This window comes from Dermacentor albipictus, chromosome 1 (assembly GCF_038994185.2).
Source record: "Dermacentor albipictus isolate Rhodes 1998 colony chromosome 1, USDA_Dalb.pri_finalv2, whole genome shotgun sequence".
Classification (NCBI taxonomy): Eukaryota; Metazoa; Arthropoda; class Arachnida; order Ixodida; family Ixodidae; genus Dermacentor; species Dermacentor albipictus.
Window position 1 is genome coordinate 110,612,709 of NC_091821.1, and position 23,534 is coordinate 110,636,242.

General features: G+C 49.3%; 1 protein-coding gene across 6 annotated transcripts in view; it reads left to right on the plus strand.

The window, feature by feature from the left end:
* Positions 1-23,534, plus strand: part of LOC135907720 (serine/threonine-protein kinase 31-like) — a 326,396-nt gene that overhangs the window by 45,839 nt on the left and 257,023 nt on the right. For 4 of the 6 annotated variants that reach the window (XM_065439440.1, XM_065439441.1, XM_065439442.1 and 1 more), the window contains exon 6: positions 16,778-16,936. The exons of 1 other annotated variant lie outside the window; for it this stretch is intronic. In XM_065439440.1, the coding sequence (XP_065295512.1) occupies positions 16,778-16,936 (159 nt within the window). The remainder of the gene's footprint in view (positions 1-16,777; positions 16,937-23,534) is intronic. One more of the 6 variants, XM_065439445.1, reaches the window with a different exon arrangement.

The following is a 23,534-nucleotide window of genomic DNA, read 5'->3' on the forward strand; positions in this document are numbered from 1 at the left end:
TTTACAGTGCACACAACATTCATGGGGGTGGGGGGGGGCGATAGTTTATGGAAGTGCCGCTGTTCCATTCTAGGCGGCGCCCTCAGAACGGCAGCGCCTGCGAGGTGTATCGATAGTTCATGGAAGAGCAGACACCGCTCACGTGTTTCTCTTTCCCTGTAGCTCTTAGTTTGACGCATTCGACTTGACTGCTGGCTACATGCTACTTCCATGCTTCCTCAATCATCACGTGTGTCCCAGGCCCACTAAACATTCCGCACTCCTTCAGTTTAAGAGGGCTGCCATTCTCTACACCAAAGAAACAAATCACTGCACAGCGGACCGCAAGTTCGATATTTCTGAACGGGTGGTGTGAGAGTGGCGACTGCAGCGAAGCAAAATTTTCACCTGTGACGGCAAGTGAAGAATTCCCCCGGGCCGAAGTCTGGATGTTTTCCGGAGCTGTAGGCCAAGCTTGTGGCGAACGTCGCTGAAATGCGTAATCGGTCCATGTCAGTTAAGTGTGACATGGTCATGAAACAAGCCCGGATCTTTGCCTTTTGAGGACCTGCTCCGTTGGGAGTTTAACGAGGGGCTGGCGGCAGAAGACCGTGAAATTACGCCAACCGGACCTGTCAAAAAGAGCTTCCCTGATGGCTGTGTGTGGTTGGGTGCATTTGGCGTGGGCTGCTGTTCCACAAGATGTTGTGGTGTGGTCGTTTGCCAGATGTGGAATTTCTCTAGATGATGACGCGCTGTTGGGTCGGATGGCAGCACTAGTGAGGATGATGGCACAAGGCGAGTAGTCCAGTGACCATGCCAGCTACCAAGAAATTTTCATTATCGACTGCACCCTTGGGTATGCTCTTCTTTTTTTTTTTTTTTGCCCTGTCACACGCGATAGGGGGGGGTCAGCTTACAATCGTGTAAATACGGTAGTAATCAACCTTACAACCGTCCATTTAACATGGTGGAGTTTCAGGCTGCGCTAAATGGCTGTAACGAACCGCTTCAGGAAGTGACAGAATACTGTATGAAATGATCAAACACCTACCCGTTGAAACTTACAAAACACTAGTGTCACTTTTCAACTCCGTGTTCTCTGCCGGCTGTATCTGTCCACCTGGAAGGAAGCAATAATCATTCCAATACTAAAAGACTGGAGGGACCCAAGTTCGGTCAACAGCTACAGGCCTATAGCCTTGACAAGTTGCCTATGTAAACTGTTTGACAAAATGGTTAACCAGCGTCTCCTCCATTTTCTTGAAAGTAACTAAACTATTAGACCCCCTACAGTGTGGTTTCAGGGACGGTGGATCCACAACTGATCACCTTGTCCGCATTGAGACGAATATTCACGATGCTTTTGTGCATAAGCAGTTCTTTTTGTCAGTATTTATTGATATGGAGAAGGTATAGGACACCACGTGGTGTTTCCGAATTCTCCATGACCTGGCTGAAATGGGAGTCGGAGACAATTTGCTGAATGTCATCCAAAGTTCTGTCTAACAGCACATTCAAATTGTCAAAGTGGGCTGACGAGAATGTGTTTAAATTAAACCTGTAAAAAAGCATGTGTGAACAAGAGAGGTATATTACCGGATCCCACTATTTATCTCAATTGACAAGAGCTCCCTGTGGGCCATGAACAAATTTTTGGGCCTCATTTTAGACTCTTAATTAACATTTACCCCCCTTTGAAATATCTGAAGGCGAAGTGCATGAAGACAATGAATATTCTGAAGCTCTTGTCCTGTACATCCTGGGAAAGTGACAGAAGGTGCCTCTTGGGCTTGTACAAAAGTCTGATAAGGTCACGCCTTGACTAAGGTGCCATAGTGTATACATGTAGCTCTTCTACACCTAGTGCCTTGAAGATGTTAGATTTGATTCACCACTTGGGTATCCATCTTGCTACAGGTGCTTTCAGGACTAGTCCTGTAGAAAGCCTGTACGTTGAATCCAACAAATGGTCTCTACATCTACAAAGGACATATTTAACTTTTTCTTACATCATGAGAGTTAAATCAGATATTCAGATTCCATGTCATTTTACAATTCGTGACTTGCCCACTGCGAGGCTGTTCCGTAACCGCCCAGCCATCTGGCCTCCTCTGTCCCTCCGGTTGGAAGCACTCTCAGGAAAAACATGGGTTCTCTTTTAAAGAATGTCCTAATGGCTCCTACTCGGCTTCCACTGCCTTGGGAGTGGCAGATTATCCACTGTGACATCTTTCTTAGAAATATCGAAACGAGCACCTTAGGCTCACATAAAATTGCTTTTTGTTGAACTTAAAGAGAAGTATTCCTGTGATGAATTTTACACAGATGCTTCAAAGTCTCCTGCTGGTGTTGCTTATGCAGCTCTTGGACCCTCATTTTCAACATCTAGGGCACTAAACTCACACACCAGTATCTTTACAGCGTAAACATACACTATGCTCTCGACTATTAAACACATAAGGCTCGTAAATGTCGCTAACGATGTTGTCTTCACAGACTCATTAAGTGTCGCAAGAGCCCTAATTAGTTTAAGAAAACAAGAATTCCGTATTGAATGAGCTGTATAGCTCATTGTGCTCCGCATATATGTGCAACCAACTGATTTTCTTATGCTGGGTACCTGGTGTTGCGTACTCCAGGGTAGCGTATCGTACTGCTGCCGTGTTGTAGCAATGCCTGCCTATCGAAGCTCGACTGACGTTACTATTGGGTGGCGTGCCGTTGCCGGCGGGCTGCAGGCATCCGGTAGACCATGGCGACCAAGCAAGGACGAGACGATTTCTAGTGCGAAATTTGCACGGTTTTTTGAAAGGTTGATGAAAGATGATGAGAAGAGAATGAAGTGATCAAAAGTACATTTCGTAGCCCCTTAAATAGGCTCTCTGCAATCGTGAGAAGGATCTTGCTTCCGTCGATGTCACGTGACCGGCACAGAAAGAGGGCCCCTCCTCCTCTGTTTATACCGAGCCTGCTGCAAGGAGGAGGGCATCCCGCCTCCTGGAATTGTAGACGCTTGTCCGTCTCTTTTGCGCGTGGCTGGTTCGTGGAAGTTCTCCTGTAGAGTTTGACTGTTTGAAGAAAGGGTCCCTTTAAAGTCGCACACACATACACAAAAGAGGCCTGTAAACACTGCGAGGCTTCTGCCAGACACTCGAAATGGTCATGGTGAATTAGGAAGTCGCGCTTCATTCTGATGAGGCATGGTGGGTGAAGTTAGGCTAAGAAAAAGTCCTTTCTGCACGAGGTGTGGGACGCCAACCGTGGCAGAAGTCACGCCTCATTTCGACAAAGGTCGGGTGAAATTCCTTTCTGCACGTGGTGCCAGACGCCAACTGTAACACTGGCCATAAAGGTATAAAAGGCAACGTAGCTGCTGACAAAAGTGTAAAGTCAGTGAGCTCTAGTCACACAGATGGTAAGGTCCCCATCCATGCCACAGACCTGTCTTTTCTACATCGTAAACTAAGGAGCCTTTCATTGGGAAGGAGAGTGGGATACAGAAACATTGAATAAGCTGCACGTGATAAAAGCAGAACTAGGGAACTGGATAAGTGAGAAAACAGCACGGTACAAGGAAGTACTTGTTTGCCAATTAAAGGTAGGACACACTTATGATACTCACTCTTACCCCTTGATTGTGGCAAGTGCGGCAATAATCTCACAGTCCTCCATGTTCTTTTTCAATGCCCTGCAGTAGAAGCAGAGAGGAAAAAGTATTTCCCTTCTGCATATCGCAAAAATATGCCTCTTCGCCCTGCATTTTTTCTTAGCGATGAATCGCTTTTTAATCTGCAAATAGTCTTAGATTTTTTACCCAAAACTGACACCCTGAAAATAGTTTGGCCAGGTAATTTTAACGCTTGGTTAGGTGTGGTGGTGTAAGACTTATTCAGCCAAAAATTACAGGCCGAGCATATCGACCGCCTGGGTGGCCAGTCGACGCTGTTCTTCACCTTCAGCGCCAAGCCAGTCGAGCCAGTCGGTGATGGAAAGCGTAGGGGGAGGATAGGAACTTGATTGCTGAGCAGCCGGACAGTAGAATAGGCAATGGGATAGGTCTGCATAAGTAGAGGGGCAGTTGGGACAGGAGGGGTCGGAGCGATAGCGATAGAGAAAGAGGCGGGAAGGGGTTACCAGTGCATTCATTTGGATGTGCCACAGAAGGCGAGCCTCCGGCACAGTGAGTGATGGATGAGGGGGAGGGTAGAGGCGCTTGTCGAGACGGAGCTGGAGGTAAACTTCCTTGATAGTGCGGCGCAGGGAGAGTCCCCCAGAATCCTGCGAGGGCCCCGACCATGGGATCAACAGTGCCCGCTGATGGGCCAGCTCATTGCCGTCAATCCCCGAATGCCCAGGGACCCAGCGGAGGAAAACGGTGGAAGGTTGCAGTGCGGAGACCGCTCGTTCGACCTCTTGTTGGAGTGAATGGGGTAGAGTGCGGTTTTGTATGTGGCGAATGGCGGCTTGGGAGTCAGTGTATATCGTGTACTCTGGAAGCGAGGGCAGGGAGGGAAATGATTGTAGGTCATGTACAATGGCAAAGACCTCGAGAGAGAGTGCATTCGGAGGGTGTAGGTACGGCCCACTCGTGTGCGTTTCAGGTGCTGGGAGGTGGGGATGGTAGATAGCGTAACCGCAGGAACCTTGAGGGGCTATGAAAGAGGCATCCGTGTAGTATCCGTGTACTCCCTGGGTAGTAAAGGGGGGGGAATGATGCTGCGCGGCCGCGTGACGACGGCCGGCATGCAGGACAGGGGACATATTGGGCGGGAGAATGCGAACATTGGACGCTGGGGCGGATTTCGGAGAGGTAAAGGAGGAAACGGGAATGGGAGAGATACCCGCTTGGGCCAGTAACCACTGACCCTGACGGGTAATAGAAAGCCGGGCAAGCTGGGAGTCACGGTGGAGAGAGAGAGAAGGAAGAGGATGGAAGAGGCCTGTGGCAAAGAGCTTAGCAGTGGAAGTGGTGATAGGGAGGTTGAGAGCTGCCTTGTAGAGGCCCACAAGGGCGGTCTCGAGGGTTTTAAGCTGAGTGTGGGTGAAGGAAACGTAAGCCACAAAGTACAGGAACTTGTAGAGGGCGAATGCATGGGCAACTCGGCACGCATGAGCCTCGTGGAGGCCCGAGCGCCGAGTGACCACGCGCCGCAGGAGGTGAGTTACCGAGTGACAAGTCCTGACAGCGTGGTGTAGGGCTTGCACATTCTTGGCTGCATGCAACGGGAAGCCAAGAACTTTGCATTGGGGGACAATAGGAATGGGAGAGCCGGAAGATGGAGGGAGATTAGGGCGTTGTGGGAGCGCTGGTATGAGGAGTAGTTAAGAAGGAGAAGCTCGGATTTCTCCGGAGCAGGTGACAAGCCAGCAGTGGAGAGAAAGGAGTTGATGAGATCGAGGCCACGTTGCAGGGTGTCCTGTACGTGACCGGGAGAAGCAGACGAACACCAGAGGGTGATGTCGTCGGCGTAAAAGATGTGGTGGAGGTCAGGAATCTGGGCTAGTTGGGAGGCGAGAGGGGTCATAGCAAGATTAAAAATGATAGGAGAGAGAACAGCACCTTGAGGAGTGCCATGAGTGAGCGTGTGGGGATCGGACAGATGTGTGCTCACTCGGAAACGAGCCTCTCGGTTAGAGAGAAAGGAGCGGAGATAAGAGTACATGCGGTGTCCGCAGTCCAGGGAGGAGAGTTGAGAGAGGATATGGTCGTGGCACACACAGTCGAAGGCCTTGCGGACATCAACAGTCACAAGAGCGTTGATCTGGCTGGTATATAGTGAGAGAAAGGTGTGCTGGAGGATCAGGAACATGTCCTGTGCACAGACGCGCCGTCGAAAGCCGATAAGAGAATGGGGGAAGAACTCTCTTGCTTCAATAAAATCAGAGAGGCGAGTCAAAGCCATTCGCTCTAGGGTCTTGCCAACGCACGACGTCAAGGAGATAGGGCGAAGGTTAGAAAGGGAGGGAGGTTTACCCGGCTTCGGAATCATAGAAATAAGGGAGGATGTCCAAGTGCTTGGCAAGCAGCCGTTGTCCCAGGCATTGTTGAAAGTCTGAAGGAGGAATTCCTTGGAGTGGTCGGGGAGGTTGCGGAGTGTAGTGTATGTGATGGTGTCCTCACCGGGAGCCGAGCGAGAAGCATTAGCAGCCAGGGCAGCTTCGAGCTCCTGGAGAGTGAAAGGGCGGTCGAGGTCTGGGTTAGGATAGCCAGAGTAGGCTGGGTAGGAAGGTGTGAGAGGGGGTGGGAGATGCAAAGAAGTGAGCTTGTCAAAGACATCGGAGGGAGTCCCCTGAGTGAGGGCTTTTTCTAGCGTGCGAGCAAGGGTAGGCTTCGTACCTTAGAAAGATTTAAAAAGGGACCACGTGGATCGCGAGTGTAATGCAGAATTGAGGCCGTCACAAAGCGCACTCCAACGAGAATGCTCGAGGGATGCGCCATGGGCGACTATCTCGGCTCGCAGAGCAGCAATCCGGGAGGAAGGTTGGGTATTTTGGGGTTGGGAGCGCAAGGAACGATGGAGACGTTTCAGCCGATGCCATAAACGGAGAAAGTGAGGATCCGGGTCTGGGATAGGGTGACGTGAGCGAACGCGACGGCTACTGGTCGAAAGCGCTGCAGAGATGTGCCACGTCCAGTCGTCGTAAAATTCAAAGGAGAAGGAAAGGAATTAGTGCGAAATGCGTGCCAGTCAGTGTGAGTGGTTGAGTGCGATCGAGGGATGTGAGAAAGAGAAGCGCTAATATGAATGAGGAAATGGTCACTGAGGAGCGTTTCAGCTGTGACCTGCCAGTGAAAGGAAAGGGAGCCCCGAGAGAAAGAGAGGTCGGGTGTCGTGGAGCGCTGTGAGACAGTGCCCGCTCGAGTAGGGGAGCCAGGGGTATTAAGAAGGGTGAGGTGGCATTGCTGGGCAAGACAGTGGAGAAGGCGGCCGGGCTTGAGGGTCTGGGGGTAGCCCCAGAGTGTGTGAGGGGCGTTAAAATCGCCGCCAAGTAGGAGATGGGTGGGGGTGGGAACAGAATGAAGGTACTTGCCCAAGGCAGTGAACAAAGAGGATGTGGCAGGGGGATTATAGAAAGACATAAAGGCAAGTGAGATGCCCGATGAAGGCTGGTAATGCACCACACCAACTAAATATTTATGGAGGCTGGAGGGGATATCAAGTGGCTCGACGAGGACGTCGCTGCATACATAAATGGACGCAAGCGGCGTGCTCGTCGTGGCATAGTAGGCACGGTAACCTGGGACGGTGCAGGCCGTCCGCGTCTCCTGGAGAAGGAGAAAATGGGGCAGGGAAGGGCGGGTGAGGAGATACTGGTAGAGGGGGGTCTTATTGTGGCGAAGGTTTCGACAGTTCCACTGCACAATCTCGAGGTCCTCTCCACGCGCCATGTTTACGATAGATTAGAGGTAGAAGAGTTTGCGGGGACACGTTCCTTCTTTTTGGCCGGGGGCAGTGACTCCTGGAGGGAGCCCAGCATAGAAGCGAATGATTCCAATTGCTTGGATTGGGTTTGGAGGGTGGTGAGGATCTGGACAATCGAAGTTTCGAGCTGAAGCAAGTGAGTGTGGTGTGCGGTGGTGGTGGTTTCTACCAGGTCAGCCAATAAGGCGACCTGGGCGTTGGGGGACGGGGTGATGAACGTCGCAAGGTGCTCATTTCGCTTGGTAAGCTGGGATGTAAGAGAGGAGGTGGTTGTCTTTAGGGTTTGTGTTAATGCGTGGATTTGCTGTTGTAAATCTTGGGAGATGCACTGTTGTTCGCGCTGGTGACGCTCAAGCATTGTGAGCCGGAGATCGAAGGAGCGGTTCTCAACAATCAGGGATGGGGAGGATATAGTAGTGGAAGAAAGGGATGCTTGCACCAAGGGCCCTTCCACTGTAGCGGTGTAGGAGCCTGGAGGTGATGGAACATAGTTGAAGGAGATGCACGATTAGCAAAAGAGGCGGAAGAAGGGGTGGGCTGCGTGGCCCTGCGCAAAGCTGTGCGACGGAGAAACACGGCTTTGGCACACTCGCGTTGTTCAGCAAGGAGGAAGGGGCAGATGGCGTCGAGAGAGGGATGTGTGTTTACTTGGCAATGAATGCACCATGGTTGGGCACACGCGTGAGCGGTAGGATCTGCGGGTAGGGGAGCAGCACAGCGGCGGCACTTGGCCAGAACGTTGTGCTGAGGGCATTGGTGAGCACGGTGTCCCAGAGCAAGACAGCGGGTGCATGTGGGGGGCTTAGGCTTATGAGGGCGGCATCGGAAGGCGACGCGTTTACAATATACGAAGTGGGGTATGACGGCGCCAGCGAAGGTTATGAGCGCTGATTCTGTGCTGCCCATCATACGAGCAGCGAGAATATCAATCGTGTATGATTCAAGGTCATGCATGAGCTGAGCAGGAGTAAAGTGACCACTGACGTTATGAATGACGCTGAGGCAGGAAATGGGAGGATTGGGGGCATATGTTTTCACGGTGATTGGCTTCGTGAGAGAAAGTAGGAGTTGGGCGGTGAGATGGGAGTGTGTTTTCAGAAATACAAGGCTCTGAGCTGGCTTGGCCTAAAGGGTGGTCTCTGCGCTGGTTTTGGAGGAGAGATGATGGCGGCAAGCAAGTCGTAAAGAGGCAGCTTGGGAGTGAGGGTACCGGGCGGAAGTTGGATCTCAACTGAGATTAGCTCGGTGCGAGGGCGGGCGGCGGAGGCAGGTTTACGGCTGGTACTGACGGTGCTCCAGCTGCTTTCTAATGATGGCGTGTTATGGTCGTTGTCTGGGGACGATGTGAAATTCATCTCCGCCGACGAGTCGTCAGTCGGATACACGGTGGTCGAGGAGGTAGGGGCGACAGAAACACATCTCGAAACATTGGGAATGACATCGGCGGGCATAGAGTTTGCACTGTCCAGCACGGCAGAAGTGGTGGATCCAGTGGAAGTGGCTGCAACAAGCGCGGTCAGCTGCGATTCTGATGTCTGATTGCAGCTCTTTACTACAGGGGCCAATGTGGCCGGAATAAACGCGGTGGCATCCGTGGCGGCAACGGTGAACGCTGCTGGCTGCGACACGTTTAGTGGTCCGAGACTGTTGGCGTCGCTGAGAGCGTGGAGCTTGGTGGTAGGAGAAATTGAGGCGACGAACGCCGACTGCGACGCAGAGGTCGAGTCAGAGCTCTCAGTGTTGCTCACAGCGTTGAATGTGACTGGAATATGCACGGTGGCGTGCCCGGAGTGCAGGAACGCAGCCGGTTGAGGCATGGCTGCTAGCTTAGAGTTAGTCACATCGCTGGTAGCATTCAGCGTTGACAGAGTAGGCAGAATGGCATCGGCGGTGGTAGAAGAGGAGGCCAGCGGGGCATTGATGGATGTCGGCTGCCGGGTCTTCGTGAGACGCTGCATTTCAGAGGTGCAGGCGCGGCAAGTTTGGGTTAGCGTGGCGCCGCGCCGCTTCATAGATTTGGAGGGGCCTGGAGGGCCAGCCTGGCTTCAGACCGGGAGTCGTATGGTGTCCACTTGTGGCGGAAGTCTTCGTGAAAAGATGAAGAGTAGACCCAGGGGCGGGCAAGGCCCTGGACCGGGCCAAGGACAGGTGAAAACGGAGCATGATATGCAGCCAGATAACCAGAGTGGCACCACCTCCGCGTGGTTCACAACCCTTGTATTCGAGGGCCCTCTTGAAACTCTACTGTCGCTGTTGTTTTGCTGTCGTACGTTTTCACTAAAACACAATTGCCATCACCCACATCCCTAACTATAGTCGGATACAATTTTAGAAAAAAGGGGAGGCCCCGCCTAGATGACAGGAGCGCGACAGCCGATTGCCTCCGTGACTAAAATAGTCCCGCTCGAAAAATCGTGCTCCTGAAACGTGTCATTCTTGGTATAAATAAATACTTTTATATTTTGAGGACTGGTTTAGTAGAGCTCTCATGTTCTACAGCACATGCGGGATAGCAACAGAAAAGTAACGCCGTGCCTTCTACAACGCTGCCCGTCGTCTGCTCTTTAGCTTCATTGCAAGTGACAAAAGCAGAAAGAGCAGCTCCGCGAGGCTTTTGCGCTTGTTCACATTTACACGGCGTATCTACTACTCGTTTTCCAAGCTTAAAATGAATCAGTTGCTATTGGAAAAGTACTTATATAAAACAATGCATTTATCACCATCATTACAAACCTGGGGTGAGAATACGGTCGAGGCAGGAAGGTACAAAAATGCTTCATTCATCGTTTTAAATAAATACTCTTGGTTTTAAATAACATAAAATTCATATTTTTGGGTTTTGTGTTTTCACAATTCTTTTTCCTTTTCATTATTATTATTATTTTTTTTGCAAGCCTGCAATCTCACCAGTTCGTGTAAGGCATTGCGTGCGAGTTTTCTGCTGTGAAGCCCAGCGACTTCGGACTTTATTGCCGAACGAGCCTTGTGTCGCCTCGATGTCCACACCACCAAGGAGCCTCGACAAGAACAAGAGTGGCCATATCCTGAACAGCGATTCACGCAACATGATCCTCCACTGCTACACGTATTGGCGTAACAGGGAGCCTGAATACAGCGCGGAGGCCACGACCATGTTTGTCGCCGAGATGCTCGGTCCGACGAAAAACGACCCCGCCCGACGAAAAGCGCAGCGACATAGTACACAAACACACCCGCCGCTAACAGTAGGCACCAGTCTTTGGAAAACTTTTCTCGTTGTAACTTCATTCGGGAGTGAAATAAAACAACATGGAACAAACATGCAGGATGTGTGTTTGTAGCGGTCGCCACAGGATCCTGTTTTCAGGCAAAGCGTAGCGCAGCGCCAGCGATGCTTACTGCAATGTTCCTTTGCCAGATCACGGCTCAGAATAAACGCTTGGGCACAAATGCCGCATCGTAAGCTCACATTAATATTTCCGGCATGATAGACCATCACAAACATTTCTGAAATTCACTCTGACTAGGGGCTGAAGCACACAGCTGACGTGACCTCGCCCAGTTCGAAGCGCGGGCGGCCATCTTCTCCGTCTGCGGGGTCGCCGACCGTCCGGCTCATGACGTTAGTCCAGAGTGCGCACCCAGTGGTGGATGCTCGTTTGCCTTCGCCTCGGAGGAGTAAACGCTCCCTTTTTTCTAAAGTTATCTGACTATAATCAGTGTCATTATTTTAGTACCTATATATTGTGGTGTTCTCCCCCCATACTCTTGGGACAAAGGAACGACAACACAGTAGTGCAAACAATCACAAGGGCATTTATTGCACCTCTCGTAGATCAATGCCTGCTCGCCGAGTTGCTATCCACAAAACATGCCGATGGGCGTGCGACAAATCTAGAAGTCCGACTCACCGCGACCGCATAGCGAGCGAATATATTCACCCCATGCTGGATCCCAACGCCTGGTCGTTCGCGTGTACGGTCACGCCAACGGTGGCGCGTTCGAAGGCGGCCGTGCGAGACGATCTCGCAGAAGCGTGGGTCAGCGCACGCGCGGCACGTCCGTCCCGTTTGCTGTCCCAAATCACAGAGAGGAAGCGCCTTGTCTCTCGGCACCCGAGTAAGCCTGCCTGTCGGCGGCGTTAGCAGCGCAACACTCGCGCCATCTCTCGCGCTGCGCTTCAACCACATCGACCGCCGCGGGCATCACGCAGGCCACACCGCGAAGCGGGATTGCAGGAGATGGGGCAAAAGATACCTGGGGACACGCGAGAGTCGCGCATCCCCACATCCCCCCAACCTCAAATCACTACATATTCCGGCGAAACATGCGAGCCGACATTGTCCCTGGGTACACCGCTGGCGTCCGCCGGTCACAGCAGCAGCTTTGCGGACTCGACAGCACGATTCCAGGCCAGGACTCCGGAAACGACGACGCAGTAGTCGGTACGAGCAAGCGTCGCTCGCGCCGACGCGCCCTGCTGGCAAGAGCCGCCGTAGCTGTCGGTGACCGCCGGCTCTTTTGTCCGCTGCCGAGGGTTGTGAGCTGGATACAGGAGGCCGCCGAAGTCGCTGCGCCTAACTGGCCACAGCATCACCATCGCCCGGGGTGGCTCAATCGTAGTCCGGAGCTGCAGCGCAGACGATGGGCTGGTGACAGCAAGCCAGGGGTGACTCCAATCACGCTGTGTACACTCAACACACTCGGCAAACACTAAAGTAGTGCAAGGGAAGGAATTCTGCATGCGCATCGCCCACGTGTTACGATGTTCAACTCGGCTAGCAAAGATCGGGCAGCTACTCAGATGCTAAGTTCACGTGAACGAAGCTTGCTTCCCTGAGTCGAACCAGTAATTTCAATTCGTGCGAGGCTAACTAGAATGAGGGAAGCAAAGTGCAACACCTCAACGCCACGGTCCACCAGGTTGTGTCTCTCCACGTGCGACAGGCAGCTTCCTAAAGCCTTAGGCCTAAAGCGTCGCTACCCTCACAACAACTGGCATCCAAGAACAACACCCAAAATGAGCGCAAAACAGGCAGCCACGAGGAGACGTCAGCTCTGTGAGGTGGTCCTACTCCGCTCGGTGCACACAGCATCCGAGTTGACGGCGCCCACCGTCCCAGACGGTGTCGGAGCGCTGGTGCCAGGCCGCAATACCAGTCAGCCCGTAGTGGCACCCGTGGCCCGCGGCCGCCCGGCTCCCAGAGCCGCGACTTCATCCGAGTCAAAGAGATCAAAGAAGCTGTTTACATAAGAAATTCGGACCACCCACGAGGCTTCCGTACTCACTCGCTTCAGGCTTGGCAATGCTCCATGGGCGCTGAGTATCGCTCTCCCAGGATGCAGACCACGTGGCTCTTGTACCAACGAATGCCATTAAAAAAAAAACACTTGCGAAAAGGCTTAGCATGTTGACATGTTCAAACACACTACAGCCACCGTCGCCTCGCTCAAGAAAGCACGCCGCCAACGCTAGCGATCAAAATCCACGCTAGCCCTACGCTTCGGTTCAAACAAAGGTCTCGAACGAAGCAAAACTTAAATCTATCGTCCGATGCCCCAAGAGACCCCACGTTGGGCGCCAGATGTGGGGTTCTCCCCCCGTACTTTTGAGACAAAGGAACGACAACACAGTAGAGCAAACAATCACAAGGGCATTTATTGCGCCTCTCGTAGATCAGTGCCTGCTAGCTGAGTTGCTATCCACAAAACATGCCGATGGGCACGCGACAAATCTAGAAGTCCGACTCACCGCGACTGCATAGCGAGCGAATATGTTCGCCCCATGCTGGATCCCAACGCCTGGTCGTTCGCGTGTACGGTCACGCCAATGGTGGCGCGTTCGAAGGCGGCCACGCAAGACTGTCTCGCAGAAGCGTGGGTCGGTGCATGCGCGGCACGGCACGTCCGTCCCACTTGCTTTCCCAAATCCCAGAGAGGAAGCGCCTTGTCTCCTGGCGCCCGAGTAACCCCGCCTGTCGGCGGCATTAGCAGTGCAACACTCGTGCCATCTCTCGCGCTGCGCTTCAACCACATCGACCGCCGCGGGCGTCACGCAGGCCACGCGGCGAAGCGGGATTGCAGGAGATGGGGGAAAACAAGATATCTGGGGACGCGCGAGAGTCACGCATGCCCACAATATTTTATGCTATTTACAGCGACAGTTTTTACGCCCTTTTATAGCCATGTCACATCTACCATGATGGATTCACTGTCCACGCTATTCATAATACATCGTTAAAATTACCATTTGTCATGGTGCTCTTTAGCCATACCTGGTGCTTGTGCCATTAAACACCACATATCATCGGGAGGTATCGAAAGTGGTGTTTCAAACCATCATTAGCGGCCTAATGAGGCCTAATGAGTGCGGTATGGAAAGAGTTAACCAATATATCAGGTGGTGGTGAAAATGTGTTTATTTGAAAGATCAAATTTGGGCTTCCGGGTTTAGGTAGTTTTCTTATCTCCTATATCAGGGAGCCCAGGCCGAAATCCATAATATAGGAGAGAAGAGAATTAAAACGGGGGCCACGCGTGCAGGCCATCCGGATCAGTAGGCGATAGTCCTCGAGGAAGGCACTTTCTTCAAATGTGTTCTGTGGCCTTCTAAATGAAATGTGCTGCATCGAGTGCTTTTTCTTTGCTGTTGCACTTTAGGCATCAGATAGTGAGATTTTTCAATTCACAATGGTAATTCACAGTCACTGCTGCACCTCGTCGAGTGAAAACAGTTGCAGCTAAAATAGTTCCTCATGCATGCACACACCGCAACTGAAGATGGGCATCCCACGTTTTGCAGCGAAGAGAAACTTCTGCATGCTATAGTTACTGCTGCACCGAAAGGCTGGTTATTCAATGACCTCGTATGAACTGACATCCCTTAAATTTCACGGAGAATAAGCTAAAACATCTCCAAATCGTTCTGCAGCATGTGACGGCAGCACATTCAAGCAGAGTCTTCAACGTCAATTATTGTCAATTGTGGCCGTCTTGCACAAGTCAGAGAAGAGGGAAGGTTTGCTGCACACTCTTTCGTGGTGCAGAGGGTAGGACTGTAGTAGAGGGTAAGACAGGTACAGTCGACCAAAAAAGTTTACGGACCACGGGGTCTCAAAAAATGCTAAATATATGAGCAGCCTTTAAAAGTAACCAGTAAAACCGTACATCACAATGTTGTTCACATATACCAGTAACGGCTCTAAATGGGGAATACGAGGCTACGTTTTGAGGCTGTGGAGATATTCAGCTTTTCGTCAGGTCTCTTGGTCCGCAAACTTTTTTGGTCGACTGTACATATTGACGTTTAGAAATATTGAAGAATTGATGTTTAGAAATATTTGAAAAGTATTTGAAAAATGTTTGCTTTTATGAATAGTGTCTATTCTATTCGAAGACCAAATCGAATAGGACACTATTCGATTTCTTATTTGAAAGCTTCGAATATTTGTATGTCCCTAGGAAAAACCGTAACACGAGGTGTGCTGCGCACATGAACAGCAAATGCAAAGATCAACCAGATTTGTTTTGAACCTGACTGGCGGTAACTAGTTTCAACGCAGTTCGCTGCAGTGACAACATCGGCAAATACAAAAAAGTTGCCCGAGCAACAGCTTATCCACATTGCATGTTTGCTCGAAAACCACCTGACAGCGTTCTGGCAATGAAGGCGCAAGCAGTGTTTTCAAAACAGGGACGCAATGGCGGCCTCAAACTTACTGAAGCTGCGAGCCAGCTTTTCAGCCAGCCCCCTCTTCTAGGCAAACACTCGTATGGCAGATTCCTTGTTGGCATTGCATATTCTCCATGCACGGGCGCGGTAGTGATGTATGTGTCGTGGGGCGCCTTTTTCATTGCGGGGGGCTGTTCTCGTTGCGACAATTGCATTCATGACGCTGACGTAATGCGCAGCTTCTGCCACTGTAGGGCCTGAATCGCCCATGCTGTCGCTTTCCGTGTCGTCCTCATCACTTTCGCTAGTCGACACTGCGGCAACAACAGAGGCAACAATGGCGAAAAGTCGAACCTCATAGCGGACATCTCTTCGCGGTCGCAGCAGCGCTGCCGAGCAACTTCTTCGCATTCTAAATGCCACACACTGTAGTCAACAGTAGATCTCTGTCGCATGCCAGCGCCGAATTCTTCGTGTCACGTTTGATAGCATGAACAATGTCTAATTTTTCGTCTACGCTGAGCACCCGACGTATTTTTTTCTCAGAGCTTCGACATGACACGAGTGTTTGCACAACGCCACAACGCTCCCTGGCACAGCACCAAAATCATGTTCATGTCGAATGTCAATGTGGCTTCACGCGCAAACGCACATGATGCTTGGAGGTCGCTGTTCTGATCCATGGTTCCGATCTCAGGCTTGTTGCTCTGCCGTGCGACCCGATGGAGACGACGCACCGCTGTATTTGTGCGACAAAAAGGGGAAACACTACGTGTTAACTGATACGTAAGCAGTAAGCTGATACAGTTTATGCGGATACAAAACACATTATGTTCAATGGCCGCTGAGTCAGGGATTTGACGTTACTACTTTTAAAACAAAACTACTGTTTAGGTGGGTACGGTTTAACGAGGTTTTACGGTATTTTGGTTCATGCCATTCAAATAACTGCAGTTAGCTCATTTTTAATTACTGGTCTGAATGGCATGCTGTCAATTAATTTGTAGAATTTGTAGTCAACAATTTTTTTACCTGTTTGTTCTTTTGGGGCTGATAAAGAAAGTCTGTGAAAAATGAAACATATCACTTGACTAGCTATCCACCTGCATCACAAAGAAGCGCCCTCAGAGAAGCTGCATAGGGGTTAGTGGGCGATCTGTCGTGGGCAGAGTGCAGTGGGTAAAGTGGCAACTCTGCCACTAACTGCTATGGAGCTTATTTGAGAGCACTCCTTTTTTGGTCACTGTTCCTCCCTGTGGAGGGTGTAGTGGTGCCAGAGCAAGGTTTGCGGAATTCATTAAAGCAAGCGCAAACAATTAGCTAGCTGCTGGGGTAGCTCAGTGGCTATGGTGCGTTTCTTAGCATGAGGCTGTGAGTTTGGTGTTGAGTCCTTCACCATGGCAGCCAGTCTGATAAGGGTGGAATGCAAGAATGCTCATGTAGTTTGCTTTTCGTGCTTATTAAAGAACCTCATGTGGTCGAAATCAGTGTGGAGTCGTCCACTACGGCTTGCTCATAATCATGGTTTTGGCACATAGAATTCCAGAATTTGTTTATTAGGCACTCTTGTGAAAATATAGGAGGTGTCACATGGCCTAACCATTGCAAAGTGCTCATGACAGGTTTGTAGTTGTAAATCGGGCACCTACATATACAAGGTATGGGAATGACGAATATATCTATAACCAGTGCTTAATGGTATCTTTATCTATTTTCACAGGAAGGGGCAGAAATAGAGCTACTAATTTCTGAAGTGAAAGACATAACATCCTTCTTTGGGCAGCGACCTTCAGATTCTGACAAAGCCACTGAACTTGAATTCCAGTTGGCTGAAATTTGCCGTACAGCTGTGTCGGAGACAAATCCAGAACTTGAGAAGGTAAGCATATTATCCCGTGTTGCAGCAACAAGAAATGTATGAGGGTGAATCAGAAAGCTTATGCCCCTAGTTTTTGTTAGCCAAAATAAAGTATATACAAATAATAAGATGTGCATACTATTCTACGTACCTTGCACTATTTTTCCACATAGGCCCCACACCGGTTCAGACACTTGCCCATCGCAGCACTAAATTTGAGATGCCCCTGTGGTAGAATTTGTCCTGCTGACGCTCATTGTCATGAAAGTCTTTACAGCCTTTTGCCAACTCACAACACCACCACTTCACACTTCTCAAAGCAAGACACCTTTCCCCATATGTGGGCTACATTTCCCTGTGGATTTCCATGGCTGTTTGTCCCTTGCTCCATAGAAAATGAATCACACTTCGTTGCTCTTACGCCGTGGACATGTGAAGCACAACTGCCATCTTTAACAACTGACAGTAGCGCCGTGCCACGGAGCTTCCGGCAGAAAAGGTCGGGCCTGTCCAAGAAAGGTTTACCGTTGAGAATGGATATGCTGACTCTGCATTTACAGCTTTAATTTGGATAAAAAATATAGGGGCAAAAACTTTCTGATCCGTCCTCATAATTGCAGCTGGAAAGACTAAAAGGGTGAATTGCATGAAGTAGTTTACCTCTAAATAAGTTCACCCCCATTTAAAAATGTTCGCCCCGTTTGTTTCGCATAACTTTTGTAATGACAAAGGGGTAACATTTTTGCTTTTGCCAACGGACAACTTTCAGAGCGATAACTTATGCCACTTTTGTTAACTTCTTCAGCTGTGGTGGAACTTAACCATGAATAATATACTTTGTGTCAGCTGCCCAGGGTCTTTTTTTTTTGTTGTAAGGTTCGTGGTGCAGCAGCCACTTCATAGACATGTCTCCTGTTGCGCTTACAATTCTATATCTGCATTCGGCAACCTATTGCTGAGAGCACAAGTATATGCGAGATTTTAATGAAGCACTTATTCATGCTAGGGAGCCATCTCCTTCACATGTAAAAATTTTTTACACCTGTGCAGGATGTGTTAAGCAGGAGACACGGAGTATGATTTGGCATCCGATTTGACGTGCGGCACTGCATGCTCCGGCATGCAACATAAGATTCAGGGCACACAAGACATGCATCTGATGGAGCAAGTGATGCATAAGCTTCGCGTATATCTAGCAGCCCAGCTTGTGTGCTCCAAAAACTTCATGTTCTCTTCAAGCAATAAAATATAACTAACTTTGCACCGCTCTGTTTTCCTCTACGCAAACACTGTCAGTAAAATTGTGCCTTAGTGAGTGACAACAAATTTCATGACAGCGCTTGTCCACTGGCGGCTTCACTTGACAGCCAGCAATAGGGCTGGTAGGCCTAGCTCGACGGATGCTGCGGTTGACGGCGTTTGCAATCCAGCCCCAGCTTGTCAAAGAACGCTCTTTTTTGCCAGCTAAAACTGTGCACTTAGGTTGCCTGTAAGAAGGCCACACCTAAAATATTTTGGAACGACATAAAATTATTAGGCAGGAAGTCTGCTACTATACAACAACATATCCTAGACGAAGATGGAAACAAACTGGAAGGGGACGTGGCGTTAAATTACATCTAAAAAATACCAGCCGAATCTTTCCAAGGCAATGACAAGGTTCTATTTGAGGAAAAGAAGAGCATTAAAGAGAACCAGATGGAAAATGAGCTGTGCTAACAAATTTCAACTGGAAGAAAGCTGAAGAAAAAATTCTTAAGCGCACAGCCACAGCGCTAGACGAGGTTCTCGTAATGCTGCTGCCTAACCAACTAGGTCAAAAAAGTAAGGAAGCTCTGTTTAAAGCAGTAAAAAAAAAAGTTTAAAAGATAGACGAATATCAGACTGTTGGCGACAAAATAGAAAGAATTTAATTTATAAAGGTAAGGGGAGGAAGATAGAATTCACTCATATAGATTGTTGACCATTACATTGTTAATATACAGGTTAGCAATGCAGGCAATTAAGTTAAGGCTGTAAGCATGGGCAGAGAATAATAGTAATTTGGGAGAACTTCAGGATGGCGCCAGAATTGGTAGACGTCTGGATAAAAACTTATTTATCCTTGCTCAGTGTATTGAAATATCCAGAATAGAGAGAAGACCATTATATACGCCTCGTGCACCGCCTATAGAGGCGCCACTGAAAGCCACCTCGCGGACGCTTCCAACAGTACGCGCGGGAGCTGTAGCAGATGACCACCCTTTGTAGCAAGGATGGCTGAAGTTCGCGGCTGCGATTTCTGCTTTGTTCGGGTGCCAGGCTGCTTCTTCTGCGGTGACAGCTGTAGGGAAGATGCTGTCCTCTCTGCGAGCGGGTATGAACGTGATGTTACCGGTGTTTGGGACAACACGGTCCACATACGTGCACGGTGTGTCCCGTAGACAAACGCCATGAACCGCATTTACATGACGTGGAGCTTATGTTGGCTAGCCGAGAAAGTTTGTTGAGTGATGCGATGTCTCGATGTTTTTTTTTTTTATTCTCCCCTTGCCGCAATGCTGCTTCTGTACCTGAATAATAAGTACCCGTCGTTAGTGCAGACTTATATCAAACAAATCTGCACGGTGCAATCTCTGCATATGCCGTTGTGATTTTTCTGCCGATGAATACATGTGACATCGCCGAATAAGTGCAGCCGAAGTCGCCTCAAGAAGAGTAATTGCCAATTTATTGATGGAAACGCGTACACTAGCCAACGAAGTCACCAAACACACGGGTTAATAAAAGCGCGTGTTAGTGCTGTATCGCCGATGCAATTCTGCTGCATACGCCGATGAACTCCCGTTCCCGCTGCAGTTTGTGCAATTTTAAATTCCCCAAGGGAGCTGCTTGGAAACGTACAAAGCTAAAGACTGACTAGCTTTTCAGTACTTTTTTTATATTACTAGAGAGAGGTGCCACATGATATATATTTAAAGGCGAAGCAGCGCCAGTCAAAGTAGATGAGAGCTGGCAACAAGGCCCGGTTCAGTCGTCTGCATCGTCAGTATAAGAAAGAATTCAGTTGAGTACAAAACTCACGTGCAAGAAGGGACTACGTTGTGAAACAAACAAATCACTCGGCGTGTTAAGTTTGCTCAGGCAGCATCGAGGTGTGATGGCTTCCCAAATGGGACGCGAACTTTTCAGCGAGAAATGGAACAAAAATACCATATGCAGCGGCTATTAGCAATTCTCGCCCGCAACTACCTATTTTCTGAACACGTTTCCAAAAATGCAAACAATATCTAAGATGCCCTCAGGCAAAAATAATAAAGCTGTTAAAGAAGCACTTCCTTGGTATCATTCCGATAAGACACAGCGTGATTTATACCCTTTACAAACAAGGCAGGGTGAAAACTTCGCAGCTCAAAAGAATCGACAATAGTTATGCATGGAGCAACTAGCAGCAGTTAAACATGTGCGAAGCCTCGCATAAAATAGATATAAAAACATGAAGTGCGCGACAGCTGGTGCGAGGATTTACCGCCCCACATGAAACCAACAATTTCAGTTCTTGCAATTAAACTTCAGTAGTTTAACATACAATGCAATGCGCTCGTGCAGTCGTGCTGCCTAGCTAGCGCAACGCGGTAAAGAAGCGCAAACCAATATAAGCGGCAAACAGCATTCCGAACTTTAGCGAAATGCCTTTAAACCTCATGCTGCACTGCAAACGAACTTCGTTGCTCACGCGTCTATGATCGAGTGGAAAAAAACACCGACGCGACAAAGGAAAGGATGGAACAAGAAATTTCCCTTCGACGTGACGATTCATTTTTGCTACCGTTGCTCCTGCTGATGAGGCTTTGCCGGGAATGATTAGAACCGTATCACCGACACGTTTTCACCGGTATTTGAGCCCCCAACCCTGCAACAATTCTTCGACATTCCCTGAAGCTTTGGCCACCCCACATGTGTGAATGGTGTTGCCTATCTTGCTCTTAAAACGGGAATAAGACAGAGAAGCACGATCAATGACACAACAAACTATGGCGCCCGCCAGGCTCCTCTCCCGCGTGTTCTGCGCAAGGCCGCCACCAGTGGCGAGTCCGTTGGCGTGCACGGCACCTATATGGCCTTTTTAGGCTTTACAGAAGCATATGACGACATAGACCGCAACATTTTATGGGATATTCTGGAAGGGGAAGGCTTACGCTATGATTGTATGCAGCTTTTGAGAGATTTAGCTAGAAAATACTGTTTGCATTGAATAAGACGGGATGAGGAGTGAGGAGAAAGTTGATATCAACAAGGGACTGAGGCAGAGGTGCCCTGTATCCTCACTGTTGTTTATGATGTGCATGGTAAGGATGAAAAGGGTGCTAGAGGCAAGTAATGCCGGGTTTAATCTGTCATACAAAGAGGCGAGTACAGTAGTAGAGCAGCAGCTTCCAGGTTTGTTTTATGCGGACCTCATTGTGTTGCTAGCTAACAAGCAAAGGGATATGCAACATCTCGCTAATATCTGTGGACATGAAGACAAGAATGTAGGTTTGAAATTTAACATTAGAATATCAGGTGTTATGGTATTCAATGAAACAGCGAACAGACAGTGTCAATACATGGCCAGGAAATACCTATCGTAAAAGAATATAAGCACCTTGGTATATGGATAAATGCAGGCAATAGATATATGGAAATACAGGAAAAAAACAATAACAGCAAAGGGGAAGAGAAATGCGGCCATAATGAAGGTGCTCCGCGGTATGTGAAAAGGTGTAACGGTTCCAGGACTTACATTTGGAAATGCGGTTGTTTGCTTGAAATCAGGGCTACAATGAGGACTCCATGGCAACCAAAAGTCAGAGGGAAGCCTTGCATTGGGTGCTCACGGGAAGACTACAAATGAAGCTGCGCAGGGTAATATGGGCTGGGCAAGTAAGCTTACATTGTTTATTGTCAATGGTGAATGGAGCAGTACATACCCACAAATTTCGTACAGGTCAAGTGGAGTTGATGCTGTCAGTCACTGAGTTTACAACACGCACACATAGATAGTCATCTATTTAATGGAATTGAGAGCTGAAATTAAGTGAAGTTTTCCCATAGTGTTCGGCATGCCGCTATAGCAGGGAGAACGAAGGTTCAGACATCGATATTTATGCTGGGCTACCCTCATACTTGTATTGCATACAGTCCTGTTTGACGTGTTTTGTACTATAATTATATTGTCTGTGCTCGACGATTTCAGCTAGATTAAAATAAAACGTATAAAGTGCTCGGGAAAGATCTGCTGTTGGCAAGATAAGCTCGAGCTGCAATGTCCCATTATTTTTATAGCACATTGGCGAGAGGCACAAATTGTAGGGGAAAAAAACTGTTATGCAATAAATTTTACATTGCATATTGGTGCAGCAGTAAAGTCTTTGACGCAAGTGGAGTATTTGTAGGAAAGCAAGGAATATTATGGAGACAACAGTGCTTACAAGGACTTCTGGAAAGATTGTTTGAATAAACAAGGACGCTAAACAAGCATACAAGTAAGCCCAATTAAGGCTCACAAGTCCTTGAAAATGCAATTGACGGTTTCATGTTGAAAAAGCATGTCGGTTTGCGTATTCAAACAAGGCAAAGTGGTTGCAAGGTGATGAACACTTCAATTGAGTAACAGAGGTAAGTAAGGGAAGCCTCAGCCAAAAGGCAACGTTTCAACAAGCAAACCTATTTTTCAGGACCGTGACGAATGCAAGTTCCCACGCTGAGGCTTCCGTTGCTCGTCTGCTGCTGATTGGCTATAACAGACTAATGGATATAACGAAGCAATCGTGATTCCCCTTGAAATTCCTATAGATGCCCATGTATTGAAAACCTCCTTTTAACGAAGCTAAAATTTCCTTGCAGTGGGTATAACGAACCTTTTTTTAGAGCACAGCTCTTTGGTGCCCGTTCCTGCGTTTTGCAACACCGTCGTGCCTCGCCATAACCAGCGCCATAGCCGGGGCTAGCCTCTAGCTGCGCGCGCTCTGGCACCATCTCTCGCGCACGGCCCGAGCCTTGCTCTCTTTGCTCCGCCTTCAATGCCACCCATGTGCGGTGGCAATCAGAGTGCCGGCTCAGTGGCAGCTGATCTCGATGATGTGCTGCTGCCCAAGCCGAAACGCATAGCTGCCATTTGCCACTGTGGATACCCTTTCCTTCCCTCCGCTCCTCCGTGGCTGTGACCACGCGATAGCGCGTGGTGTTCTCTGGTTGCCAAAGCGCCAGCTCAGTATCAACAGATCACGGTGCGCGCTTCCCAAGCCGAAACGCAAAGCCACCTTCAGTTGACTCGTTAGCAGCGTCAGCGGTGTCAGTCAGTTGCTGCCGTCTCTTCGCCGCGCAGCGTTCCTATGCGCCTAAGCGCTGCCTCCCACAACCTCCCGATAAGCGAGGAAGCTGCACGAAGCTACGCTCTGTTTGCAGCAGCTGGTGCGAAATGTTCCGCACCAGACGGATTGTCTGAGGCTCACAGATGGTTTATATTATAATGTAATCCGTATGCCTAAATGAGTAGTTTATTCTCAGCCAGTTCTTTCTGAGCCGTGAGCTTGGCAACCGGTGGAAGTCCTTCGTCTGCCGCTGCTGCTAAACGAGCAGCCCAAGCGGAGGCCTACAG